The sequence below is a fragment of the Vombatus ursinus genome, unplaced genomic scaffold (genome assembly GCF_900497805.2).
Source record: "Vombatus ursinus unplaced genomic scaffold, bare-nosed wombat genome assembly UNPS02014813.1, whole genome shotgun sequence".
NCBI classification, from domain to species: Eukaryota; Metazoa; Chordata; class Mammalia; order Diprotodontia; family Vombatidae; genus Vombatus; species Vombatus ursinus.
Genome location: NW_020954591.1, coordinates 34,253,749 through 34,277,770, shown reverse-complemented (window position 1 = coordinate 34,277,770; position 24,022 = coordinate 34,253,749). Strand labels below are relative to the sequence as shown.

General features: G+C 37.9%; 1 protein-coding gene across 1 annotated transcript in view; it reads left to right on the top strand.

The window, feature by feature from the left end:
• The first annotated feature begins 418 nt into the window (after positions 1–418).
• The window catches only part of DDX25 (DEAD-box helicase 25), a 40,109-nt gene continuing 16,505 nt past the window's right edge, over positions 419–24,022 (top strand). Inside the window, exons 1-9 of the mRNA XM_027835205.1 lie at positions 419–481; positions 1,252–1,315; positions 5,428–5,472; positions 6,010–6,145; positions 7,583–7,675; positions 7,765–7,867; positions 10,913–11,027; positions 11,363–11,540; positions 23,402–23,639. Coding sequence (XP_027691006.1) covers positions 419–481; positions 1,252–1,315; positions 5,428–5,472; positions 6,010–6,145; positions 7,583–7,675; positions 7,765–7,867; positions 10,913–11,027; positions 11,363–11,540; positions 23,402–23,639 — 1,035 coding nt within the window. The remainder of the gene's footprint in view (positions 482–1,251; positions 1,316–5,427; positions 5,473–6,009; positions 6,146–7,582; positions 7,676–7,764; positions 7,868–10,912; positions 11,028–11,362; positions 11,541–23,401; positions 23,640–24,022) is intronic.

Sequence of the window (24,022 nt, the reverse complement as noted above, 5' to 3'; positions counted from 1 at the left end):
ATATTAGGTGTTCTAGCCAATTTTTTTGTGTCTTGGATCTGATGAAACCTATGGACCTCTTCTCAGAATCACGTTTTGAAAATGCATAAAATAAAATATATAAGGTTATAAAAGAAAGACCATTATTTAAAAAAAAAAAAAAAGGGCGAATTCAAGGTCGCAGGTAAAGACCCCCTGCTACACGATCTCCAAGGTCCAACTCTAAAAGCTTAAGATCCTACCGAGCTACACAGGTGAATCCTGCCAACCCACGTGTGGCCCCGCGCATGCGTGCGTCCTAGTGAAATTTTTCAGGGGCCTACCCCTTCGGCCAGTCCATTGGCCCAGGCGCGGGGGCGGGGCACGTCCTCGTGCCTGGGTTGGAAGCACGTGCTGGGGGGCTGAAGCTTCAGGGGAGTAGCGGCAAGCGGCGGGAGCCATGGCGTCGTTACTGTCGGGAGGCGACGCTGGGGCAGCGGAGAGCGAGCTGCTCAGTAGCCACGTAACGGCCCCCCACCCCTTGGGCTGGGGCAGACGGGGCGGGGGGGTTGGGGTTGGACAACCGGCTAGGGATTTGAGGGCACAGTGTGGGCTGGGGGAAGGGGGGGCGGGGAGCACCCTGGAGAGAGAAGGAAGGAAGCGGTAGGGAGGGGACGAGGACTGTCCCAGAGACCACCTGGAGGAGACGGAAAGCACCGGGGTGGCGGGGAGACTTTCCTGGAGGCGAGATTGGGGGGAGGGCGGGGCGGGGAAGCGATGTTCAGAGGAGCCGACCTGGGACTCCACCTGAGGAGGAGGGCAGGGGGAGGGGGAGACTGAGTCTGGACATCCCTGGGAGAGACGACCCAGAGCCCTTGCTGGAAAAAAGCTGCTTGTGCAGGAGCCCAGACCGTAGGAAAGGGATGCACAAAGGGGCAAACTGGAACTGCCTCAACTTACCTGCAGGTCTCTTCCTAGTTCCACCTTGTGAACCAACAGGCAGCAGCTGCCTACAGTGATTTGTCCTTGTTTAGCATCTACATACCCCGCAAGGTTCAGATCCCCTGCAGTTTGGGACCAGTGACATAATAGAAGAAAGTATGTGAATAACTATCTAGGCCAGCAGAGATATTCCTCCAGATTTAGGATAATTGTGACCACAGACCACTCCAATTATATAGGACTTCAAGGTCGTTGCATCCTTGATGATTTTTGAGTACAAACCCTTCCAGCCCCTAGTACTGAGCTGACATTCCCCAGTTGAGACTGCTTGAAATTTATGTTTTTCAATAGTTATCAAATCTCATTCCCCGGAAGAGTCTTCGGGGTCTTAAGAGTACCACGGTCCCAGGACTAGGTGAGTGGTGCTAGGAAAAAGTTTAGTTGATATGTGTAGGCAAATATATTGGTTTTTTGATGGCTGTCTCTCAGTTAACTAGTTGAGAACTTCCGTGTGCAAGGCACTGGAACTCTAGTTAATGTCCTTATAGCTCTAGTCCATAGTCCATATTCATAAGCTGTAGTCCATGGCCTCAAAGAGATTGCACCTGTTGTTGAGGGGAAAAAAGAATGACAATACACATGAAACAAGAAGAGGACTAGGGAGCAAAGTATCAACAAAAACATGGATATGATATAGACTAAATTAGGGACAGGAGTTAAAAAAAAAGTAGTCAAAGGGGTTAGAATTAATCAGCATTTCCTAGAGAAAATATGAATGAATGAAAAAGCGTTTACTGAAAGCTATATGCAAAGCACTGAGAATACACATTGAAAAGACAGATGTGTATTTATATGTATATATACTATTTTATTATATAAATATATATTTATTACATGTTATATATCTATTATAATTATGTGTTTTATTTTCTATTTTATGTTATATATTTTGTTTTATGTGTGTATAATATATGTAATATATACATATATAGCTTTAATATGCTTAAGCTAAAACCTTGTGTATTTATACATGCACATGTCTTTTCTATTTGTATTATATATACCCATGCATTTGTATACAAATTTGTTTATGAATGAATGTATATATTTGCATATAAATTACATATTTTAAATACAGATAAAGGCATACATATGTGCATCCACAGGGGGAAATGGTATTCTAGTTGAGGTGCAAACATAGAAATAGGCTGGGGAATGGACCTGCAATTGTGATTTCACTGATACAGGAAACTTCATGGTGAAGAAACTCCCTCTACCAATGCAGGTTGGTACCTTCTTTGCCACTTATAGTTTTAGAGAGTTGCCTAGAATAGTGAACTGGTAAGTGACTTGCCCAAGGTCACACAGCCAGTGTCAGAGGTGGAACTTGTACCCAGATCTTACCAGCTTGAAAGCCAGCTCTTTCTCCACCATATCATGATTTCTGTCCAGCTGGGAGTAAACTTTGTTCTCTCCAGGGATTGGTACAGTTCCTCTAGTTATCATTTCCACTTGCCCAGCTACCAAATGTTTTTCTTTTTGATCATTAGCCATTCATGCCGCCTATCCTATGTACTTTAAAGAAAATTGAAATGCATTATCCAATTTGAGTGAAATAAGGATAAACTGAAATTAAATAATGTATTAAATTCTCCTTTGAAAGTAGCTGGAGGGAAGCTGGGAGAATTCAAGCACAAATGACTATAATCCCATTCCAATGTCTCATTACCAAAAGGAGGTAACCAGCTTTTCAAACTATGCCATTGGAGCACAAGCATCAAATGAGGGATGTTTGTTGTCTGAGGATCAGCATAACTAAATTCAAAAAGGCTTATCTCTAGAAGATTGGCAGCAGGGTGATGAATATTTTGACCAAGGTATTTCATGAAACAAGAAAAATAACTGTCTACTAAGGTACAGAAAGGTTACATTTGGAGGGAGCATCTACCTTGACAAAAGAAAAATGGATCCTTTAAGTATTGAATTAAATATTCAAGCTGATCATATATTTTGTTAGCAAAATGTTTATTAAACAGCCTCTGCTTAAGTCAGTGGGGGGAAAGAGGAGAAACATCCCTCATGATTTGATTGCTGTATCTGCATGACAGTTGTTTGAAAGCACCCAGGAAAGTAGGGAGTTAATCCTAGAGCCTTCTGCAAGCATTTGGGCGGTTGTGCTATTTCTGCCTACAAGAGATCACAATTTACCATCTCTTGGTAGCTAAGTAGTCCTAGCTTTGACTCTGTGCATCAGAAACAGCTGCTACTATTATCAGTGAGCTAGAAGGAGGAAAAAAAATAAAATAAAATAAAAACAGGCCAGCAGTGCTAGCTAAAAGAGTACCTGAGCCTTGCATAGTTACTATGCTTAGGCAGACATTTTTAGAGATAGCTCTATGTTTGAGGATGAATGGTAACTTTAAAGTATGCCTGATTTTGTGAACTCTTGTTGCTGGAATAAGAAATTAATAAGCCTTATTGCTTAAATGATTAATCCATGACAATGTAGGAAGGCCTATAAAATCAGATAGCAGACCAGGAATAAATTGATTTTATGTTGTTAAGATTTTATGGGAAGAGGTGTTTCTGGAGAAGTTTGTTGTGTTCTTGAGGCAAATGTTTACCCAAGTTATAGAGAGAAGGAAGGGAATAAAGACTAGGGAGGCAATTTTGGCAAATATAAGGGAAGCAAATGTAAATTTTACAGATTTTTCTGAAGGTCTGAAGTTTCTATATAGCCTTTATGCAAGTCTAGGATTCACTCATGAGATCCATTATGGTAAGTAGAAAAAATGCTAGACTTTGACACAAGCTGCGTTTGAATCTTGGCTCTAAGATTTGCTCGTTGTGTACATGGTATCCTGAACAGTGATAGGAAAGTTCAGAAAATGTGGGAGGATTGGAGGGGGTGGGGGAGGGAAGAGAATGAGTTCTATTCTGAACATGTCAAATTTGAAGTGGCTAGGGGACATTCAGTTGGAAATGTCCAAAAGGCAGTTGGTGATAAGGAGCCATAACTAAGGAAAGTGACTAGGTTTGGATATGTAGATCTGGAAATCATCTGCAGAAAAAATGAATAATGAACTCAAGGAAGCTAGATGGAATTACCAAGTCAAATAGTATAGAGTTAGAAGAAAGGAGGGCCCAGTACAGAACCTTGGGGAGGGCTCAGAGTTAGTGGATATAATGCAGATGAAGTTTGAGCACAGATAACTGAAGAAAAGCCATCAGACAGGTAGGAGAAAAACCAAGACAAAGTAGTATCACAAAAACCTTGATAAAAGAGAGTATCAAGAAAAGGATGATCTACCATATCAAAGGCTGCAGAGAGATCTAAAAGTATGAAGACAGGGAAAGGGTCATTAGATTTGGCAATTAAGAGATCATTGGCATCTTTGGAGAGAGCTGGACATGATGGCTTATTAGATGGGACATAGATATTATGTTGCATGTAAACCAGGCACGTTACTTGCACTACCTAACTCACGGGGTTGGTGTATAGAAAGTGCTTTATGTCCCTTAAAGCGTTATATAAGTGCAAGTTATTCATTCAACAGAAATTTGTGTATCCTTTATATATAACATTGTATGTTGTACAAAGAAGTATGTAATCCAAGTGGACAAATGAAACGTTCTTGTGAAAAATTAAATAGTAATAACAACAATACAACATGTTATAAAACAGTCATAATGAGTGCCAAATGCAAGGTACAAGTAGCAAATGCTATAAGAACAAAAGAGAGATTATGATGGTTGGATGTGGTTTTGTAGAAAAGATTGAATTTGAGTGGATACTTGAAAGATGCATAGAATTTGGATAAGCAGAGAGAAGGCAGAAAAATATTTCCGGCAAAGGTACAGAAAAAGGAATGTTCATGGCACGAATGTTCATATCAGAGGATATCGAGTAAAGCAATACATTGGAGTATAGAATTCATATAGGGGAGTACTGGAAAATAAAAAGGGGGAGAGCAGATCAGTGTAGGTGTTTTACTTCTGTTTTGTTTTGAGGCTGTATTGCCCCATCTCACCTAGGCTGGAACATGCAGCAGCCACTCATATGCCCAATCCCAATACAGATTGGCACAGAAGCTCTAACCTCTTTTTTTCTGACCTGGATCAGTTCACCTCTCCTTAGACAGCCTGGTGCTCCCATGGGCCCGCCATATTGGTGTTGGACTTAGTGTGGACTCCTGATCAGCTTTAGCCCTCTTGCAGCTCAGAACTCCCTAACTCAAGCAATCTACCAGCCTCCACTTTCCCAAGTAACAGGGATTACAGCTATATACAACCGTGCCCAGCCCACTGTAAGTGTAAAGTGATAAACTAAGGAATTTTAACTTTATCCTGTCAGTAATGGAGAGAGGTTGCAGATTTTTTAGTAGAAGAGTGACATGAAAGCAGTGTGTTAATTGGCTTGTGCAACATGTATTAGAGAGGAAGAGGCTAGAGCATATCCCTTCCCAACATTTGTGTATCTTACCTTCCCTTTTTTTGGGGGGTGGGGGAAATATTTCTTCCTTTCAGATGCTTCCATTACTAATTCTGAAGATGACGAAGAAGAGGATATAGGTAAAATGTTTATTTGTATGTATTATTTGCCATTTTGGTTTTAGTCCATTCAGTTATTCTTCGCAGCCTTGTGTAAGGTTAATCTCCATTGGGGATTCCTTTTTGAACAATATATATCATGGAATGTTTAGGAAGGAAAAAAGAAAAGAGTAGAGAAAAAAAAAGGAGTGCCCCAAGTGTATTTGGGGGAAGAAGAGTGGAGTGACAATGGGATAAGCAAAGGTAGGTTTAAGCATCATTCATTAAGGGAAGAAGTAAGGAAGAGCTGGGTCTCAGGTGGATATGGACTTGCTTATGGTGTAGAGCAGATATACATACTAGAAACATTGAAAGCCCTGTACCCTCATAAAAAAAGGAAGACAGCCTCCTCCTAGTTCAGTGTCATCCTTTCCAGTCACTTTTCCAGTTTTAATTAAGAAAACCGGTGACCACAGATGCATTAAAATGTAAACTGCCAATTTTGACACAATCTGTGTACATAGTTCACTGGGTTTGTATCACTACCACAGTGTTCCATTCTTATTTTGTTTCCCCCAGTGGATTTGGCTGCCAACTCACTCTTGAACAAACTAATCCGGCAGTCCTTAGTAGAGTCCACTCACCGTGTGGAAGTCTTACAGAAGGATCCTAGCTCTCCCCTCTATTCAGTAAAGACATTTGAAGAGTTGCGACTGTGAGTATTTCATTACTGGGTCAGCTTTGGAAATGCCAAGAACCATGGCTCAGGAAAGAGTGTGTCAGTAGCACAAAGGGGCTTCAAGAAGGGACTTCTTTGCTTTCTGACATTTTTTCAACGTTGAATGAAATAGTTAAAATACAACTAAATTAGGAACATTAAAATATTACTTCTACATCTGTTTTGAATAGCGGTTGATAGGAAAAAATTATTGTATCTTGCTTTGCTCTTAAGATTGTGTGATGTGCTGGAAAGAATGCTAGACCTGGAGTCAGGAGAAACCTGAATTTAAATCCTTTCTCTGATACTTATTTGTTGTGTGTCCATGGACAAGTCACTCTCTGATCATCAATTTCTTCATCTATAAAATAAGGATACTACACATAAGTAACTGTCTCATGAGAGTTACTGTGGCATGTTGGATTAAGGGCCAACCTCAGAGTCAGGATGACCTAGGGTTAAGTCCTACCTCTGACACATACTAGCTGTGTGACCACGGGCAAGTCACTTAACTGGTCAGTGTCCCAGGGAGCTTTCTCAAGCTATAAGCTGTAGGTGAGTTAATGATCTATGTTAGTACAGTTTCCATACAGGGCATTCACCATACCAATGAAATCACAAGTCCAACCAGGGGGAAAAACACTCCCTCCCCAGACTGTTATGAAGAGCAAATAGATAATGTGTATTAAATATTCTGTAAGTCTCACAGTGCTGTGTCAATGGTGCTTATTATTGAGGTGGAATTTCAGTTTTGGAGGGAGATAGTAGCATTGATAGTCCAGAAATCATTTCTATTGAATTTTGGAACAAGACATGTGATCCTGGAACAGGAAGAATATATATTGATCTTCCCAACTTAAGTTTGTCTTGTCTAACTTAAAATGAGTAAATAAAATGGGTTTTCACAACCCTGCTCATGATGAGAAGTAGCCCAGGGGCCTGATGAATGATAGGTAAAGAAGCCTTTCAGATTCAAAATTGGTTTTCAGTAATTCAAGTAAGTAATTTACATGCAAATAATTGAGAAAGTGCAAATATTCTAGTCTGAGCTATGTTTGTATATACTTGGGTCATCAAGAAAGTTATATTAAATATTCTTTTTTTAAGACAAATTACAGTCCGTGGTCATAAAAATAACTTGGCAGCATTTAGTTATTGTTCGTGTATGTATTTCTAAAGTCTTAAGTGGTTGTATAGTCAGAATGAGGAATAAGAGGAGAGCAGACCATGTGCTCCCCTCCTCTCCATTCAGTGTTAGAAGACCGAGCATGGTGGGCTGATCCTCCGTGGGGGATCTGTTAGAGAATAGGGATAGGAGTCACACAGGATAAGAAGGAACAGGTCGATTGTCCTGTATTCCAATGTAGGGAATATCTACACATCATTAATGTATAAATTAGCCACAGACCTATAAGTCTGATTTATTTTTAATAGAAAGGAAGAGTTACTGAAAGGGATTTATGCAATGGGATTCAACAGACCATCAAAAATCCAGGAGATGGCCCTCCCCATGATGCTGGCACACCCGTAAGTCCAAAGGGCCCTTGTAAAGTGGGTTGGCTTGTTTTCATTTCTTAGACTGGCTTTAAGCTTAATGGTTTCCTGTTATCCTGTAGACCCCAGAACCTCATAGCACAGAGCCAGTCTGGAACAGGCAAAACAGCTGCTTTTGTCTTGGCAATGCTAAGCAGAGTTAATGCCTCAGAGCTGTTTCCACAGGTAAGAAAGAGGTGAGATAAAACAATTGTGACTTTTGTAGTATATGTAATGGCCAGCCAGGGGAAAAGAGTACAAAATCCTCTTCCCTCTTCTCAGACTGCAGCCACTCATTCAGTCTCTTCTCTCTCTACAATCTATTGGTGTTTAATTATCATCTTTATGCAGATGACTCTCAGAGTTCCATATCCAGCACCAGTCTTCCTCCTGAGCTTCAGTTTCACATCACCAACTGTCTATTCGTTATTTCAAACTAGATGTCCCAGAGACATCTTAAACTCAATGTGTCCAAATTAAAACTCATTATCTTTCCATGCAACTTCCCTATTTCTATAGAAGGCACCACCATTTTTCCAACTTCCCAGTCTTGTAACCTTGGCATTTTCCTTAATTCTTCACTCTCCCTCACCCCCCATATCCAGTCAGTTGCCAGATATTGCCATTTTTACCTCCCCAGCATTTCTTGCATCCAGTCCTCGTCTCTCTATTCACACAGCCACCACTTTAGTTCAGGTTTTTGTCACCTCTCATCTATTTGCTACCTAATTAGTCTTCCAGCTTCAAATCTTTTTCCACTCCATTTCATCTTCTACACAGCTACCAAAGGAATTTCTGGAACACTGCTTTCCTACTTCTGCTACTTGTCTGACCATGCCTCCGTTTTCTTTACTAGTTCCTACTACCCTATAAATATCATTTTTCCTTTGTTCTATCTTTAGCCCTCTTTACTTTTCTCACTACAATTTTCCTTTGGTGATCTCATCTATTCCTATTTATTACCTCTATGTAAATGAACTCCTAAATCTATATATTCAGTATTACTCTCTAAGGCAGCAAGGTGATACAGTACATAAAGTACTGGCCTTAAAGTCAAGAAGACCCATCTTCCTGAGTTCAGATCTGGCCTCAGACACTTACTAGCTATGTGACCCTAGGCAAGTCACATAACCTTATTTGCCTCAGTTTCCTCATCTGAAAAATGACCTGGAGAAGAAAATGGCAAACCACTCCATTATCTTTGTTAAGATAACCCCAAAAGGGGTCACAAAGAGTTGGACATGACTGAACTGACAGTGGATCAACATTAATCTCTCTACAGCATTCCAATCCCACATGGTCAGCTGGATATCTCCACCTGAATGTCCCATCAACATTCCAGGCTCAGCCTTTCCGAAACAAATTATCTGCTTCATTCAGATGTGCTCCTCCTCTAGACTTTACTGTTTCTGTTGAGAGCATCTGTTCTTCCAGTTACCAAGGTTCATAACCTCAAAGTCATCTTGGACTCTTCCCTCTACTTTATGTCTTAGGTCTACTCAGTCACCATGTCCTGGCAGTTCTATCTCCACATCATCTCTTGTCTTCATTCACTTTTCTCCATTCATATGACCATCATCTTTTAGGCCCTTATCACATCTCAGCTGGACCACTGCAATAGCTGCTTAATTAGTTTTCCTGCTTTCTGCCTCTGACCTCTCCATTTCATCCACACAATTGTCAAAATAATCTTTTTCAGGCACAGATCTGACCATGTTATTACCTGACTCAAACCTATCTATCGCTCCCTACAAACTTTTTAACCTAGCATTTAAGGCCCTCTGCAGTCTCTTTTTAACCTTATTTTATTAATTCTGCTATGTAACTAGACAAGACGGCTAGCTGTTTCCCAAATTTGGCATCCCAGCACCTGCCTCCCTATATTCACACAGCTGTTGAGATGCACTCCTTCATGATCCCCAGCTCACAGAATCCTCCTTAAGGCCTAGCTTAGGTGCCCTCTTCTTCAGGAATCCTTCCTGAGTCCTTCCCACCTCCAGTGTTTAGTGCTGTCCCTTACCTCAAATTACCTTGTACTTCCTTATTTTTGTTCAAGATTTCTTGAGGGCAGGAGCTGTCTTGTTTTTATCTCTCTAATAGCTTGCACACAGTAGAAAATAAGTATGTTTTTCATTGCATTAAAGTTAAAACACAAATATAAAATATTTTTCAGCATCTTCATGGCACATTATTTTCCTCTTTCAGTCTAAACTAGTTGATGTTAGGATTATAATACGCTGACTGGAGCAGCCACAGATCTATACATCCATTTTTCTCTTCCACCATCATCATCATTCCTCCTAGACCTAGTCTGTGCAGAGTATTGGCACCGAGGAAACAGGCCTATTGTTCTTTTCTAGCCTCCAAGGCTTACAGTCTGGTTAGGAAGATAGGACATAAATGTACAAAAATCAACAACAGTAAAAGGTAGCAAAAGTTAAGTCCTAAATGAGTGATGCAGATACCAGGGGCTCTAGGATTAGGGAGGTTGAAAAAGGGTCTCAGAATCACAGTGATTTTGACTGGAACAGCAGAACTTGAATTTGACCTTGATGTAAGAAGTATAGAGAAAGAGGAAGCCAACCCAGGTAAGAGGACTGTCAGAGTAATAGTGGATAGCTATCTGCGTACCATGTGCAAGAACAATAAGTAGACCATATTGACTGGAGTAGAAGAGTCATATAGAAGTACAAAATAAAGATGAATGCACATTTGGAAGAGCCCTTGTCTTGGTTTGGGTTTGGGCTTTATCCTGGCATCTAGAAACCATTAAAGGCTTTGGCCCAGTAAAATGAGGCAGAGCAGTGAAATAGGAAAATTAAAGTGGATGTAGGATGTTGGGAATGATAGATTTAGGGGGGGAAGGCTAGAGGCAGAGAGACCAGTTAGAAGATTATAATAGTCCATGGATAAAGTGATAAGAACCTACATTTATATTATGACTTCCTAGTATTACCTCTTTGTATTCCCCATTCCCATCTACAAATATAGTAGTACCTAGTGGTTATATTGTTGGTTATTCCTTTTTGTGACTTTTTCAGAAGGAATATATGAAAGATAGCTCATTCCCTATCTCATAAGTCTTCTCCTAATCTTCCAGCCATTAAATGCATTCAGCCAGGGTTGACATTTTGAACCCAAATTCTACAACTAGGCATTTCTATTCCTCTTTCTAGCCCCAGTCCCCAAAGGTTTGCTTTTGTAAATTTTTTTTCCCTATTCTACCTTAAGTGTCTCTGCTTAGCTCCAACTTATGAATTGGCTCTGCAAACTGGACGTGTGGTTGAGCAGATGGGAAAATTTTGTATTGATGTTGAAGTGATGTATGCTGTTCGAGGAAACCGAGGTATGTGCCAACTAAGAAAGTCTTGGCTAACTATATAGTACTCTCAGAAGCTCCTAAACAATTGATTTCATTCAGGCTGGCTTCTAAAATAGATTCAGTACCCTGTGTGATAGGATCATATCCCACACACTGTTCTTTTGATTGTTATTATTAACCCAGCTGAGTTTCCAGGACTTTATCTTGCACATTTACAAAGCCAAAAATAGCAGCATTTTTTAGTTTTTGGAACTTATTAAATTGCAGTCCAGTGCCGTGTACTCTGACTTAACCAGTTGGATATTATAAAAGGTGAGACTTTGTATCTAAGAAAAAATTTTAATCTTTTTTTCCTCTAGCTCCGAGAGGCACTGATATAACCAAACAAATTATAATTGGCACCCCTGGGACTGTTCTAGATTGGTGTTTTAAACGAAAAGTGATAGATTTGAATAAGATTCGTGTTTTTGTCCTGGATGAAGCAGATGTGATGATTGATACCCAGGGATTCTCAGACCAAAGCATTCGAATTCAGAGGTAATCTCAGAGCTTTGTGCCTCTTCCTGTATCATGATACTTGATGTATGTACTGCTCCTTGTTATGTGGACTTCATCTTTCCCCACTCCTCACCATTGTCATTCCCATTAACACCTAATCTCCTCATTATTCTCAGATTTTTTTTTTCAGGGTCTTTGTAGAGTCCTGTGATTTCTGAGATGCCTCATTTTATTTTGCCTCATCTAGAAAAAAGGTTGCTTGTGTTGACACATGGGGGCAGCAAAGGCTTGGGCTGCAGCTGATTCGTAAGAGTGAAGATTCCAGGGATTCGTGCCCTTGTGCTCGGTTTATTCATGTTTTCTTCCCTTCCTCCCTTGGCAAATATATGAACACAGGATTCTGATGCCTACCTACCCACTGTTTAAAGGATTTTGTGAGGGTACCGGAGATAACTGAGACCACACTGATAGAGGGTTGGCTTTGAAGTAAGGAAGACTTGGGTCCCAGTCGTGTCTCTGACACATACGCTCTCTCTGTGTACCAGTGGGCAATTTATTTAACCTCTTAGTGCTCCAGGCAAATTTCTAAGACCGCTAAGTTACGTATGAGTTGCAAATCTGCATTGGTGAAGTTTATATCCCAGGAGTTTCCTATATTCATGAACTCGGAGTTCCATATCAAAAATAGTTACAATGATGAGAAAAGTTGGGGTATGGTCCTAACTACTTTTGTTACTTCTGGCTTCATCTCTAGAATCTGTTTCCTCCATTAAATGAGGGGATTAAACTAGATTAGGGCTTGAAAAATCCCAGGTGTAAGCTGACCATGGTCTCTACCAATTTCTTTATATACCTAAATATTTCTGTATAATCTTACGTGAAACTATATAAATGTATTCTGCTCTTCCTATTCATGCATGTTATATTTTGTCATCTCAATAATATTAAAAAAAAGTTTTCCAGGAGACTAGACAGTGCCCAGCATGTACTCAGTTGTTCTGAACTTCTCTGAACCTTTTCAGAGGTTTTCTCTTGATCTTCTTAGGACCCTCAGTCACTCAAATTTGGTTCTTGACCAGAGACTGGTGATCAATATCCTATAGTAACATACTTTTTTTCTCTTTTGTCTTCCTTTCCTTGAAAGCCAAAAAATGGACCTGACTTCCAAAGAAGTATGTTGAGTCCTGGACTCCAAGATTTCTAAAGGTTACTACCATCCCTTAAGAGTCTGTGATTCTGAGTCAGGGAAATAAAAAAGAAAGGGAATAGTTTTACTATAGTTTTTCCTTCATTTACAATCCTAATTCTTATGATCCTCCCCCAACACCCCTCCCTCCACTTTGTTCATCTTTCCTAAGAAAGGAGGAAGCAAAGAGGGAAAAGCTGTAGAAGGTAGTTTTTAAACTGTTCAAAAGAAGTGGCATCAAAAACTCTGCAAGAAAACATTCCTCCTAATCCTTGTCCAGTTCTCATGCAACACACTTGCACTCCTGAAAAGGGGAGTAGATAAATGCTTCTTTCTGGCTTCTCCATCTGCTTTCCAATATGGTACCCAAAAACCATTTTAGTCACTTTTCCGTTTTTGTTACTTAAAACACTTTTGGCCCCATTAATATTGTTTGTTTAGGGCTAGGTAGAAATCCTTATGAACAAGGTTAGTAATTTCTATTTGTTTCTCCTCTTCCAAATTGCCTCTTACTTTCCATCAGATCTGATTATTGTTTTAGTTTCCCATCTCTCGTGTTTAACCTTGTCTTCTTCCTTCATAAATGACTTGTTTTCAAAGGCTGACTTCCTTTTCATTTGGAACATCAAAACCAGATTTTGCGCCTTCAAGGAGTTCATGAAATCTATGCCCTGTAGCCAAGACAATATTATATGGTAACTCTATGATCTTGAAGCAAAACATTTCATCTCTAAATATCTCTTTTCCTCTCTCTAGAAATAAGTGACCTTGCCCAGGAGAGTGACCTCAGGCCTGACTAGTTCCCAGAGGAGCTTGGCGTTTTATTTTTCTTTTTTTCCTTTCTTTTTTTTTTTTTTTTTTTTTAGTTTTGAACTGTCTTTCTCCTTCCCTCCTGCCTCACACTAGAGAAGGCCATGAAGGTAGATAGTCAGACAGACAGACAGACAGACAGATAGAGATGTAAAACCATACTATACATACTTCTAGTTATTAGTTCTTTCTCTGGAGGAAGATAGCATCTTCCTTCTAAGTCCTTTGTAGTTTTGTGTATTTACAGTACTCAGAATAACTTAGTCATTCACAATTATTCTTCACACACTGTTGCTGTTATCACATAAAATGTTTTCTTGGTTCTGCTCACTTAACTCTTCATTATTTCTTTTTTTGTTTTGTTTTGGTTTTTTTTGCAATTGAGGCAATCGGGGTTGACTTGCCCCAGGGTCACACAGCTAGTGAGTATCATGTGTCTGAGGCTGTATTTGAACTCAGGTTCTCCTGACTCCAGGGCCAGTGCTCTATCCACTGCGCCACCCAGCTGCCCTGTCACTCTTCATTATTTCAAGCAAGTGTTTCCATGTTTTTCTAAACCTGCTCATTATTTCTTACAGCACAGTAGTATTCCATCACAATCATATGCCACAGTTTGTTTAGCCATTCCTTAACTGAGGGCCATCCCCTCAATTTTGAGTTCTTTGCCACCACACAGGGAGCTGCTGTAAATATTTTAGAACACATAGATTCTTTTCCTTTTTCCCTTATCATCTTGGGAAACAGACCTAATAGTGGTATTACTGGGTCAACAGACCTAATAGTGGTATCGCTGGGTCAAAGGGTATGCTCAGCTTTATAACTGTTTGGGCACAATTCCAGGTTGCTGTCCAGAATGGTTAGATCAGTTCACAGTTCTGCCACCAGTATATTAGTGTCCCAGTTTTTCCACATCCCCTCCAATATTTGTCATTTTCCTTTTCTGTCATTTTAGCCAATCTGATAGGTGTGAGATGATCTCTCAAAGTTGTTTTAATTTGCATTTCTCTAATCAATAATTATTTAGAGCTTTTTTTCATATGACTGTAGCTTTGATTTCTTCATCAAAAAACTGCTTGTTCATATCCTTTGACCATTTATCGACTGGGGAATGATTCATATTCTTATAAATTTTACAGAGTCCTCTATATATTTGAGATATGAGACCTTTATCCAAGAAACTGTCTATAAAGATTTTTTTCACAATTTTCTGCTTTCCTTCTAATCTTGACTACATTGGTTTTATTTGAACAAAAACTTTAATGTAATCAGAATTATCCATTTACATCTCACAATGTTTTTTATCTCTTGTTTATTCATAAATTCTTCTCCTATCCATAAGTCTGATAGGTAATATGTTCTATGTTCTTCTAATTTCCCTGTAGCTCCCTTTATATCTAGGTGATGTGTCCATTTGGACCTTATCTTGATAAATGGTGTAAGATATTGGTCTATACCCAATTTCTGCCAGACTGCTTTCCAATTTTCCCAACAATTTTTACTAAATAGCAAATTCTTATCCCACAAGCTTAAATCTTTACATTTGTGAAACAAAAGATTTTACTACCATTCATTTTATGTCTATTCTGTTCTACGATCCACCTTTATTTCTTAGCCAGATTCAGATATTTTTGATAATTACTACCTTGTAATATAGTTTAAGATCTGGTACTACTAAATTTGCTTCCTTTCTTTTTTTTTTTTTTCATTAATTCCTTTTATATTCTTGACCTTTTTTTTTCCACATGAATTTTGTTACTCTTTTTTCAAGCTCAATAAAATATTTTTTGGTAATTTAATTGGGATGGCATTGAATAAGTAGATTAGTTTAGGTAGAACTGTTATTTTTTATTATATTGACTATGCTCACCCGTGAACAATTAATATTAGTTATTTAAATCTGAATTTATTTGTTTAAAAATGTTTTATAATTATATTTATGTAGTTCCTGGGTTTTTCTTGGCAGGTATACTCCCAAGTATTTTTGTGTATCTCTTACTATCTCTTCTTGCAGACTTTTATTGATGATATATAGAAATGCTAATGTTATATGTGGGTTTATTTTTATCCTCCTACTTTTCTAAAATTATTAATTTTTTCACCTAGCTTTTTAGTTGAATCTCTAAGATTTTCCAAGTATTTATGATATCATCTTGCAAAAAGAGATAATTTTATTACCTCATTGTCCATTCTGATTCCTTCAATTTTTTTTCTTCTCTTATTGTGATTGCTAGTATTTCTAATACAACATTGAATAATATTGGTGATAATGGGCATCCTTGTTTCACTCCTGATCTTACTGGGAAGGCTTCTAGCTTGTCTCCATTAAAAATAATGCCTGCAATGATTTTAGGTAGATGCTTCTTATCATCACTTATACCTATGCTTTCAAGTGTTTTTAATAGGAATGAGTGTTGTATTTTATCAAAAACTTTTTCTGCATCTATTGATATAATCATATTGTGTCACTTTTGTTATTGATATAATCAGTTATGTTAATGGTTTTCCTTATGTTAAACCAACCCTGTATTCCTGGCATAAATCCTACTTGGTCACAATGTATAATCTTTGTAATATATTGTTGTAGTCTCCTAGCAAGTATTTTATGTAGATTTTTGCATCAATATTTATTAATGAAATTGGTCTTCTTTGTTTTTGCTCTTCCTGGTTTGGGTATCAGCACCATATTTGTTTGATAAAAGGAATTTGATAGGATTCCTTCTTTCCTATTATCAAATATTTGTTTAATATTGGAATTAATTGATCTTTAAATTTTTGATAAAATTCACATGTAAATATATACAGTCCTGATGCTTTTTTCTTAGGAAGCTCATTGATGGCCTGTTCAATTTCTTCTTCAAAAATAGGTTTACTTAGATATTCTGTTTCCTCTTGTTAATCTAGGAAGTTCATATTTTTGAGTTTTTTTAAATTAATTTAGTTTAAACTTAAATACTAAAATTTAAATACACAGTAAGAAAAAAAGCATTGCCACATGCATGGTAGAACGTAAGAGAGGATTCAAAATACACAGCAATAAATTTCCATTTCAAGAAAGCCTGTATAATAAATACTATACATAGTGTTCAGAGGTATCCATCTTTTCTTGGCTTCCTTGTGAGTTTTCTTTTGTTTTCTGCTGTGCACTTTTTCCTTTATTCTTTTTTTCCTCCTTCTTCCCCCCCACCCCCAAGAAGGCAACAATTAAGCGTGGAGATATATAGATATATAGATACACATACATACATATAGACATACATACATGCACTTACATATACTAACATATCTATAATCATACTCATATATAGATATATACATTCATATACATCTATTTAGGACTGTACTATACTTGTTTGTCCCCTGTTTCTCTGAGGGTAGATAATATCTTCCTTCATAATTCCAAGTCTAAGTCCACCAACTCATCATTTTCTACACCACAGCAGTATTCCAACCTTATAGTTTCTAGTTATTTTAAATAGTCTAAAGCAATATTAATTAATATGGTTGACATATAGTGTAATTTCCCTATTTTTCTCTTTTAATTAAATCTATTTTAGCTTTAATTTTCTCTGAGATCATGATTCTTACCCCTAATTTTTTTCCCTAATAAATTCTACTCTTGATCTTTATTTTATGTTTGTGTGTATTTCTTATTTCCTATCCCTCCTGACTCGTCTACTTTACTTCTACCCACTGCTTTGCCCTCCTATTACTTAATCTACCCCCCCACCAGTGATACTTCTCTTATCCTCTCCCCCCATCCTTTCCCCTTACCCTCTTGTTTCAAGTTCATATTTTGTAAGCGTTCTTCCATTTCATTTAAATTTTCAAATTTATTGGCATGTAACTGAGCAAAATAACTCCTAATAATTGCTTTAATTTCATCTTCATTAGTGCTTATATTAACCCTTTTCATTTTTATACTAGCAATTTAGTTTTCTTCTCTTTTTTAATCATATTAACCAATGGTTTATATGTGTTATTTTTTCCATATGCCCAACTCTTACTTTTATTTATTAAGGCAATGATTTTCTTAATTCAATTTTAGTAATATCATCTTTAATTTCTAGGATTTCCAATTTGGTGCTTAATTAGAGAATTTTAATGTGTTCTTTTTCTAGTTTTTTTTAATTGCATATTCAATTCATTGGTCTACTTTTTCTCAATTTTACTGATATAAGCATCTAGAGAAATAAATTTTCCTCTGATCACTGCTTTTGCTGTATCCCATTGGTTTTGGTGTGTCTCATTATCATCATTCTCTTTAAGAAAATGATTTATTGTTTCTGTAGCTTATTCTTTAACCCACTCATTCTTTAAGATTAGGTTATTTAGTCTCCAAATTGATTTTTAATCTGTTTCCATGGTATCTTCTTAACTATAATTTTATTGCATTATGATCTGAAAAGAATGCATTTAATATTTCTGCTTTTCTGCATTTAACTGTAAAGTTTTAATGCCTTAACATGTGGTCAGTTTTTGTAAAGGTATCATGTACTGCTGAGAAAAAGGTATATTCCTTTCTATTCCTATTCAGTTCTCTCCAAATATTTATCCTATCTAGCTTGTCTAAGATTCTATTCTTCTCCTTGACTTCTTTCTTATTTTTTTATTTAGATGTATCTAGTTCTGAGAAGGGGAGGTTGAAGTCCCCCACATTAGAGTTTTGCTCTCTATTTCCATTTATAATTCATTTAGCTTTTTTAAAAATTTGGATGCTATAGCGTTTGGTGCTTTGTAGGTTTAGTATTGATATTACTTCGTTATCTATGGTACATTTTATCATAATGTCGTCTCCTTGCTTATCTCTTTTAATTAAATATTTTAGCTTTGACTTTGAGATCATGCTACTGTTTGGTTTTTTTTTTTTTTTGCATCAACTAAAGCATAGTAAAGGCCTATTCTAGGCCTTCATTTTTACTCTTTGTGTATCTCTATTTTAAAATGTGTTTCTTGTAAACAACATATTGTTGAATCTGGTTTTCATTCCCTTCTGCTATGCTTTCTGTCACATTCAAAGTTATAATTACTAGTTGTATATTTCTCTCCATTCCATTTTTCCTCACTTACATCCTTCTTTTCCTGTCTTTTTACACTATCTCTCCTCAAATGTCTAACTTATTTCTGACCACTGCCTCCCTAATCCACACTCCCTCTAAGAATCCTTCCCTTATCCTCTCTCCTTGCCTTCCTATTCCTTAATCTAGACATCTTATAAGAGTCCTTCCCTTATCCTCTCCCTTTACCCTCCTATTTCTTTTTTTTCCCTTCTATTTCTTGATCTGCAAGCCCTTCTAAGAGTGTCTCCCTTACCATATCTCCTCACTCCTATTTCTATGTAAGTTAAAAAGACTATATATCTTCTAAATGTATATGTTCCCTTTATAACCTAGTTCTAATGACATTTTCTTCCATGCAGGTTTAACACTCAGCTTTGTTGGGTAAATTATTCTTCATTTCAAACCCAGCTCCTTTGCTCTTTAGAATATCATGTTCTATGCCCTTTAGTTATTTAATGTAGAAGTTACATTGTCCTGACTACAGCTCCACAGTATTTAAATTATTTCTTTCTAGTTGCTTGTAGTATTTTCTCTTTCAAAATTTAGCTATAATGTTCCTGTGAGTTTTCATCTTGGGATCTCTTTCAAGTGGTGATCAGTGGATTTTTTTCAATTTCTGTTTTACTCTCTAGTTCTAAAATTTCAGGGCAATTTTCCTTAATATTTTCTTGAAGTATAGTGTCTAGATTCTTTTTTTGATCATAATTTTCAGGTAGTCCAGCAATTCTTATATTGTCTCTCCTTGATCTGTTTTCTGGGTCAGTTGTTTTTCTAATGAGATGTTTCATATTCTCTTACATTTTTTCATTCTTTTGATTTAGTTTTATTATTTCCTGGTATCTTATGAAGTCATAAGCTTTCCCTTGCCCAATTCTAAGTTTTTTTATGTCTTTTTTTTCATTTTAGACAAATGCTATAACTTAAATACATAATAAGGAAAGAAAAAGAAACATTGTAAACTTAAATGTAAAATAAGAAAAGACAAAAAAATGTCATGTGTAAGCAGAACATAGGAGAGGATTCAAATTATGTAGTAATAACTTTTTATTTCAAGAAAGCCTATATATTAAATACTGTTCATTATGTTGAAAACCGCCCATCTTTTCTTTGCTTCCTTATAGGTTTTCTTTTGTTCTCTGCTGTACACTTTTTACTTTGTTCATTTTTTCCCCTCCCTCCCCCCTACCCACCACCCCAAGGCTACAGTTGAGCATTGGATATATTTATATGTAGGCACTGATATATACATGCACTTATACATATGTATACATATATACATACATATATACATACATATGCATATACTTTCCCTAAGAGATTCTACTCCTAATCTTTGTTTTTATGTTTATGCATATCTCTTTATTTTTCCTATCTCTCCTAACTCCTCTACTTTACTTCTGCCTGCTACCTTGCCCTCCTAGTACCTAACCTACCCCCACTCTAGCAATCCCTCCCTTATACTCCCATTCCCCTAAATCTGAACCCCCTTCTATATCCCCTTTTAACCTATTCCCACACCCTCCCCTCTAAAGAGCTCTCCTTTATCTTCTCTCTCCTCCCTATCCCCTTAGAGTTTTATTTTTTTCTAAATTTAGAAGACTTTTATACTCTTCTAAATGCATATGTATTTTCCCCTCTTAAACCCATTCCCAATGAGAGTAGGTTTCTAGAACTAACAGCCCCCTTCCTCCATCTAATTCCTCTGTATTGGTTCTTCCTCTTGTACCTCATTTGTAAAAGATAATTACTCTTTTAGCTATATTCAAATGGTTTTACTTTTTGAAGTCATATCATATTCAGGTCTACCCCAATCCTCCTTATAAGTTACCTAATTACTAGTAACAATCTTAAACATAGGTTTTACATTTTTCATACATACGAGGTGAACATTCTGTACTTATTTAGTCCCTTGTAATTGGTCATTAGTATATTCCTTGTATTTCTCTTGGCTTTTGTATGTTAAATCTTTTATTGAGTCCAGGATTTTTTTTTTTTAGCAAAGACCTGAAAGTCTGACAATTGATCAAATGTCTTTTTTTTTTTCCTTCAGAATTATACTTAGCTTAGCTGGGTATGATATTTTCAGCCAGAAACCCAGTTCTTTTGCTCTTCAATATACAGCGTTCCAAGACCTACGATCTTTTAGTGTCGCTACTGCTAGGTCTTGTGTGATTCTAATTGTGGTACCACCATATGTAAATGGTTTTTTTTTCATGTTACTCATAATATTTTTTCCTTGGTCTGGGGGTTTTGAAATTTGACTATAATATCCCTGTGAATTTTTCTCATAGGATCTCTTTCAGGTGGTGATTGATGGATTTTTTTCTATTTCTACTTTCCCCTCTTGTTCTAATGCTTCAGGACAATTTTCTTTAATTATTTCTTACATTGTTGTATCAAGATTCTTTTTTTGATCAGAACTTTCAGATAGGAGCAGCTAGGTGGCACAGTAGATAGAGCTCTGGCCTTGGAGTCAGGTGGACCTGAGTTCAAATCCAGCCTCAGACACTTGATACTTACTAGCTGTGATCCCGGGCAAGTCACTTTACCCCAATTGCCTCACAGAAAAAAAGAAAGAAAGAACTTTCAGGCAGTCCAATTATTCTTATATTTTGTCTGTTTGATCTGTTCTCTAGATCCATTGTTTTTCTTATGAGATGTTTCACATTCTCTTCTATTTTTTCATTCTTTATGTATATATAAATACATCCATCTTTTATAACTTCACTGGTATCCCCTTGCCCAATTCTGATTTTCAAGGAGTCATTTTCTTCCTTAAGGTTCTGGATCTCCTTTTCTAATTGGTTGACTTTCTTTTCATAATCTTCTTGTTTTTCTTGTATTATTCTTATTTTTCTTTTTAGTTTTTCCTCAGTCTCTCTCATTTGATTTTTAAAGTCTTTTTAAAGTTCTTCAATGAGTTCTCTTTGGGCAGATGACCATTTGACATTACCCTTTGGGGTAGAAGAGGGTTTCTTTGCTTCAGTATCCTCCTGTGAAGACCAACTCTGATCTTCTCTATTCCCATAATAGCTCTCTGTGGTTGGATTCTTTCTCCTTTGCCTGTGCATTTTTTTTTAGTAATAATTTAGTTTACCTCTTCAGTTCTAATCCTCTTCAGTTCACCCTTCTGACCTTGAACTGAAGCCAAGACCTCCAGCCTCCTGTAAATGCCCACAGCAGAGGCATCCCCACTCCACTACTTCTGCCCTCACCAGGCATGTGCTGGTTCCTTCTCCCCAGGCTGCTCTCTGCAGCACAGTTGGATCTAGGGTTCCTTGACAGAGGAGGTTCCCTCAATCTTCCCCAGGTCAGATGTCCGACTCCCCTCACCGTCCTGGGGGTAAGAGGCAGCCTCCCAAACTAGCTAACCCCAGGGCTTACCACTTGCTGTTGAAGCAGATCCTAGCCTGGAGGTGTTTACTCTTCACAGGGAGGAAATCTTGTCCAGGATTTTTCTTCAGATCGTCTCTAATTGTCCCAGGAGGGACCCCTCTTCTGTCCCTACTGTTAGTATGCTCTATGTTTGCCCAGAGGTGCCATTTTATCTCTTTTGTGGAGGAAAATCTTGAAAGCTTGATATTTACTGACCTATTCCACCATTTTCCCAGAATCCTCTCTCCCAGTTCTAAGTTTTAAGGAGTTATTTTCTTCCATAAGTTTTTGGATCTTTTTTTTCCAGTTGGTTGACTTTCTTTTCATAATTTTCTTACATTGCTCTTATTTTTTTCCTGATTTTTCCTCAACCTCTCCTATTTGATTTTTAAAGTACTTTTTAAGTTCTTCCAAGAATTCTTTTGGGGCTTATGACCATTTTACATTTTTCTTTGAAGTTGAAGTAGCAGTTTTGACTTCACTGTCTTCTTCTGAGCTTGAACCCAGATCTTCTCCATCACCATAGTAGCTATCTGTGGTCAGATTCTTTCTCTTTTGCTTACTCATTTTAGTGGCTTATTTCTTGGCTGTTGACTTCATGTTATTTTCCAGCTCTAGTCCCTAGGTATGGGGAATTATGTCTCAAATTTCAAGTTTTTGTGCTGTTGTTTTCTGAGCTCTACCTGGAGGCCTGATGTCAGGTACTCCTCTCCACTCCTGAACCACAACCAGGGCCCCCAGCAACATTGTCACCAACAACATTCTTATTCCTTGCATTCCCTTCAGAGGCTGTAAGCTTCAGTTCACCCTCTGCCATGGAACCAAAACCAGGGACTCTACTCTCCTACAAGTGACCACAGCCAGCACTCACCGCATGTGTTCCCTCCTCACCCCCAACCACAGCCTGGGACAGGATCTGGTCAGCACACCTACACCCTGAGTCCAGTACCAATAAAGTGCCTGAAATGGGGTGGGGGGTGTGGTCAGGTCTTTCCTAATGTCATCTAGAGTTGTCTTAAGCTGGACAACTCCTTTACACCAACTTTTAATTACTTCAGCTAAAGTTCACTTTGAGGCATTATTTTAAATTGTTTATGGGGGAATTTGGGAGAACCAGATAATTTCCTGCTTTATTCTGCCATGTTTCCAGAACCCTTGACATTTCCTTAACCAAAAATTGTTAATGAGTTTAATGGGTCCTTATGATAAGGAAATCTGACCCTGCCCCACAATGCAGATGAGACTTCTCTATTCTCTAGGTGTAGTTCCTGGTTGGTGGGCTTGGTGCGTTTTGTGGGACATTTCTAGCTGTTTTGTCCTTGGCTGTTTGTATAGAGGTACCTGCCTCTCCCAAGGCAAAAGATGGAGAGAACATTCGTTGTACAGAGGGTAAGGGTGGAACTCAGCCTTCTTCAGGCTCTTCTAAGAGGTGGGAAAGGCAACACACAGGTAATTGGCCTCTTCTCTTACAGAGCTTTACAGCCCGAATGCCAAATGCTGCTCTTTTCAGCAACTTTTGAGGATTCCGTGTGGCAGTTTGCCGAGCGAATCATTCCTGATCCTAATGTGATCAAGCTACGCAAAGAAGAGTTGACCCTGAACAACATCAGACAGCATTATGTTCTGTGTGACAGTAGGAAAGACAAATACCAAGCCCTGTGCAACATCTATGGAGGCATCACCATTGGTCAGGCCATCATCTTTTGCCAGGTAACACTGGCTGGGTTGAATCCTCTCTGAAGGGGTATGAGCAGATTTCCCTAGTTCCCCAGTGTTTGTGCCTTGTGCAGCGTAGGCACTCAGTAGCCAGGGACACACCTGGTTCAAACATATTTACTAAATTTGCAGTCTTGCTAGAACTGAAAGAGGATCAGAACTGGGACACTTTTCATCTCAGAATTCCTGATCAGTTCAGCTTTCCTTCTCCTTTCCCATTCTATCTTCTTTCCAACTAGTTTAGCACTTTCTTCTCCTTCACAGGAAAGAAAAATAGGCTGACTTGATCGTGACTATATCTGCACAGGCCTCTTTTTGCTCCTTACAATGCCTGGTGAGATTTTAAGAGACACTAAACTTTTTTTTTAACCTCCAGC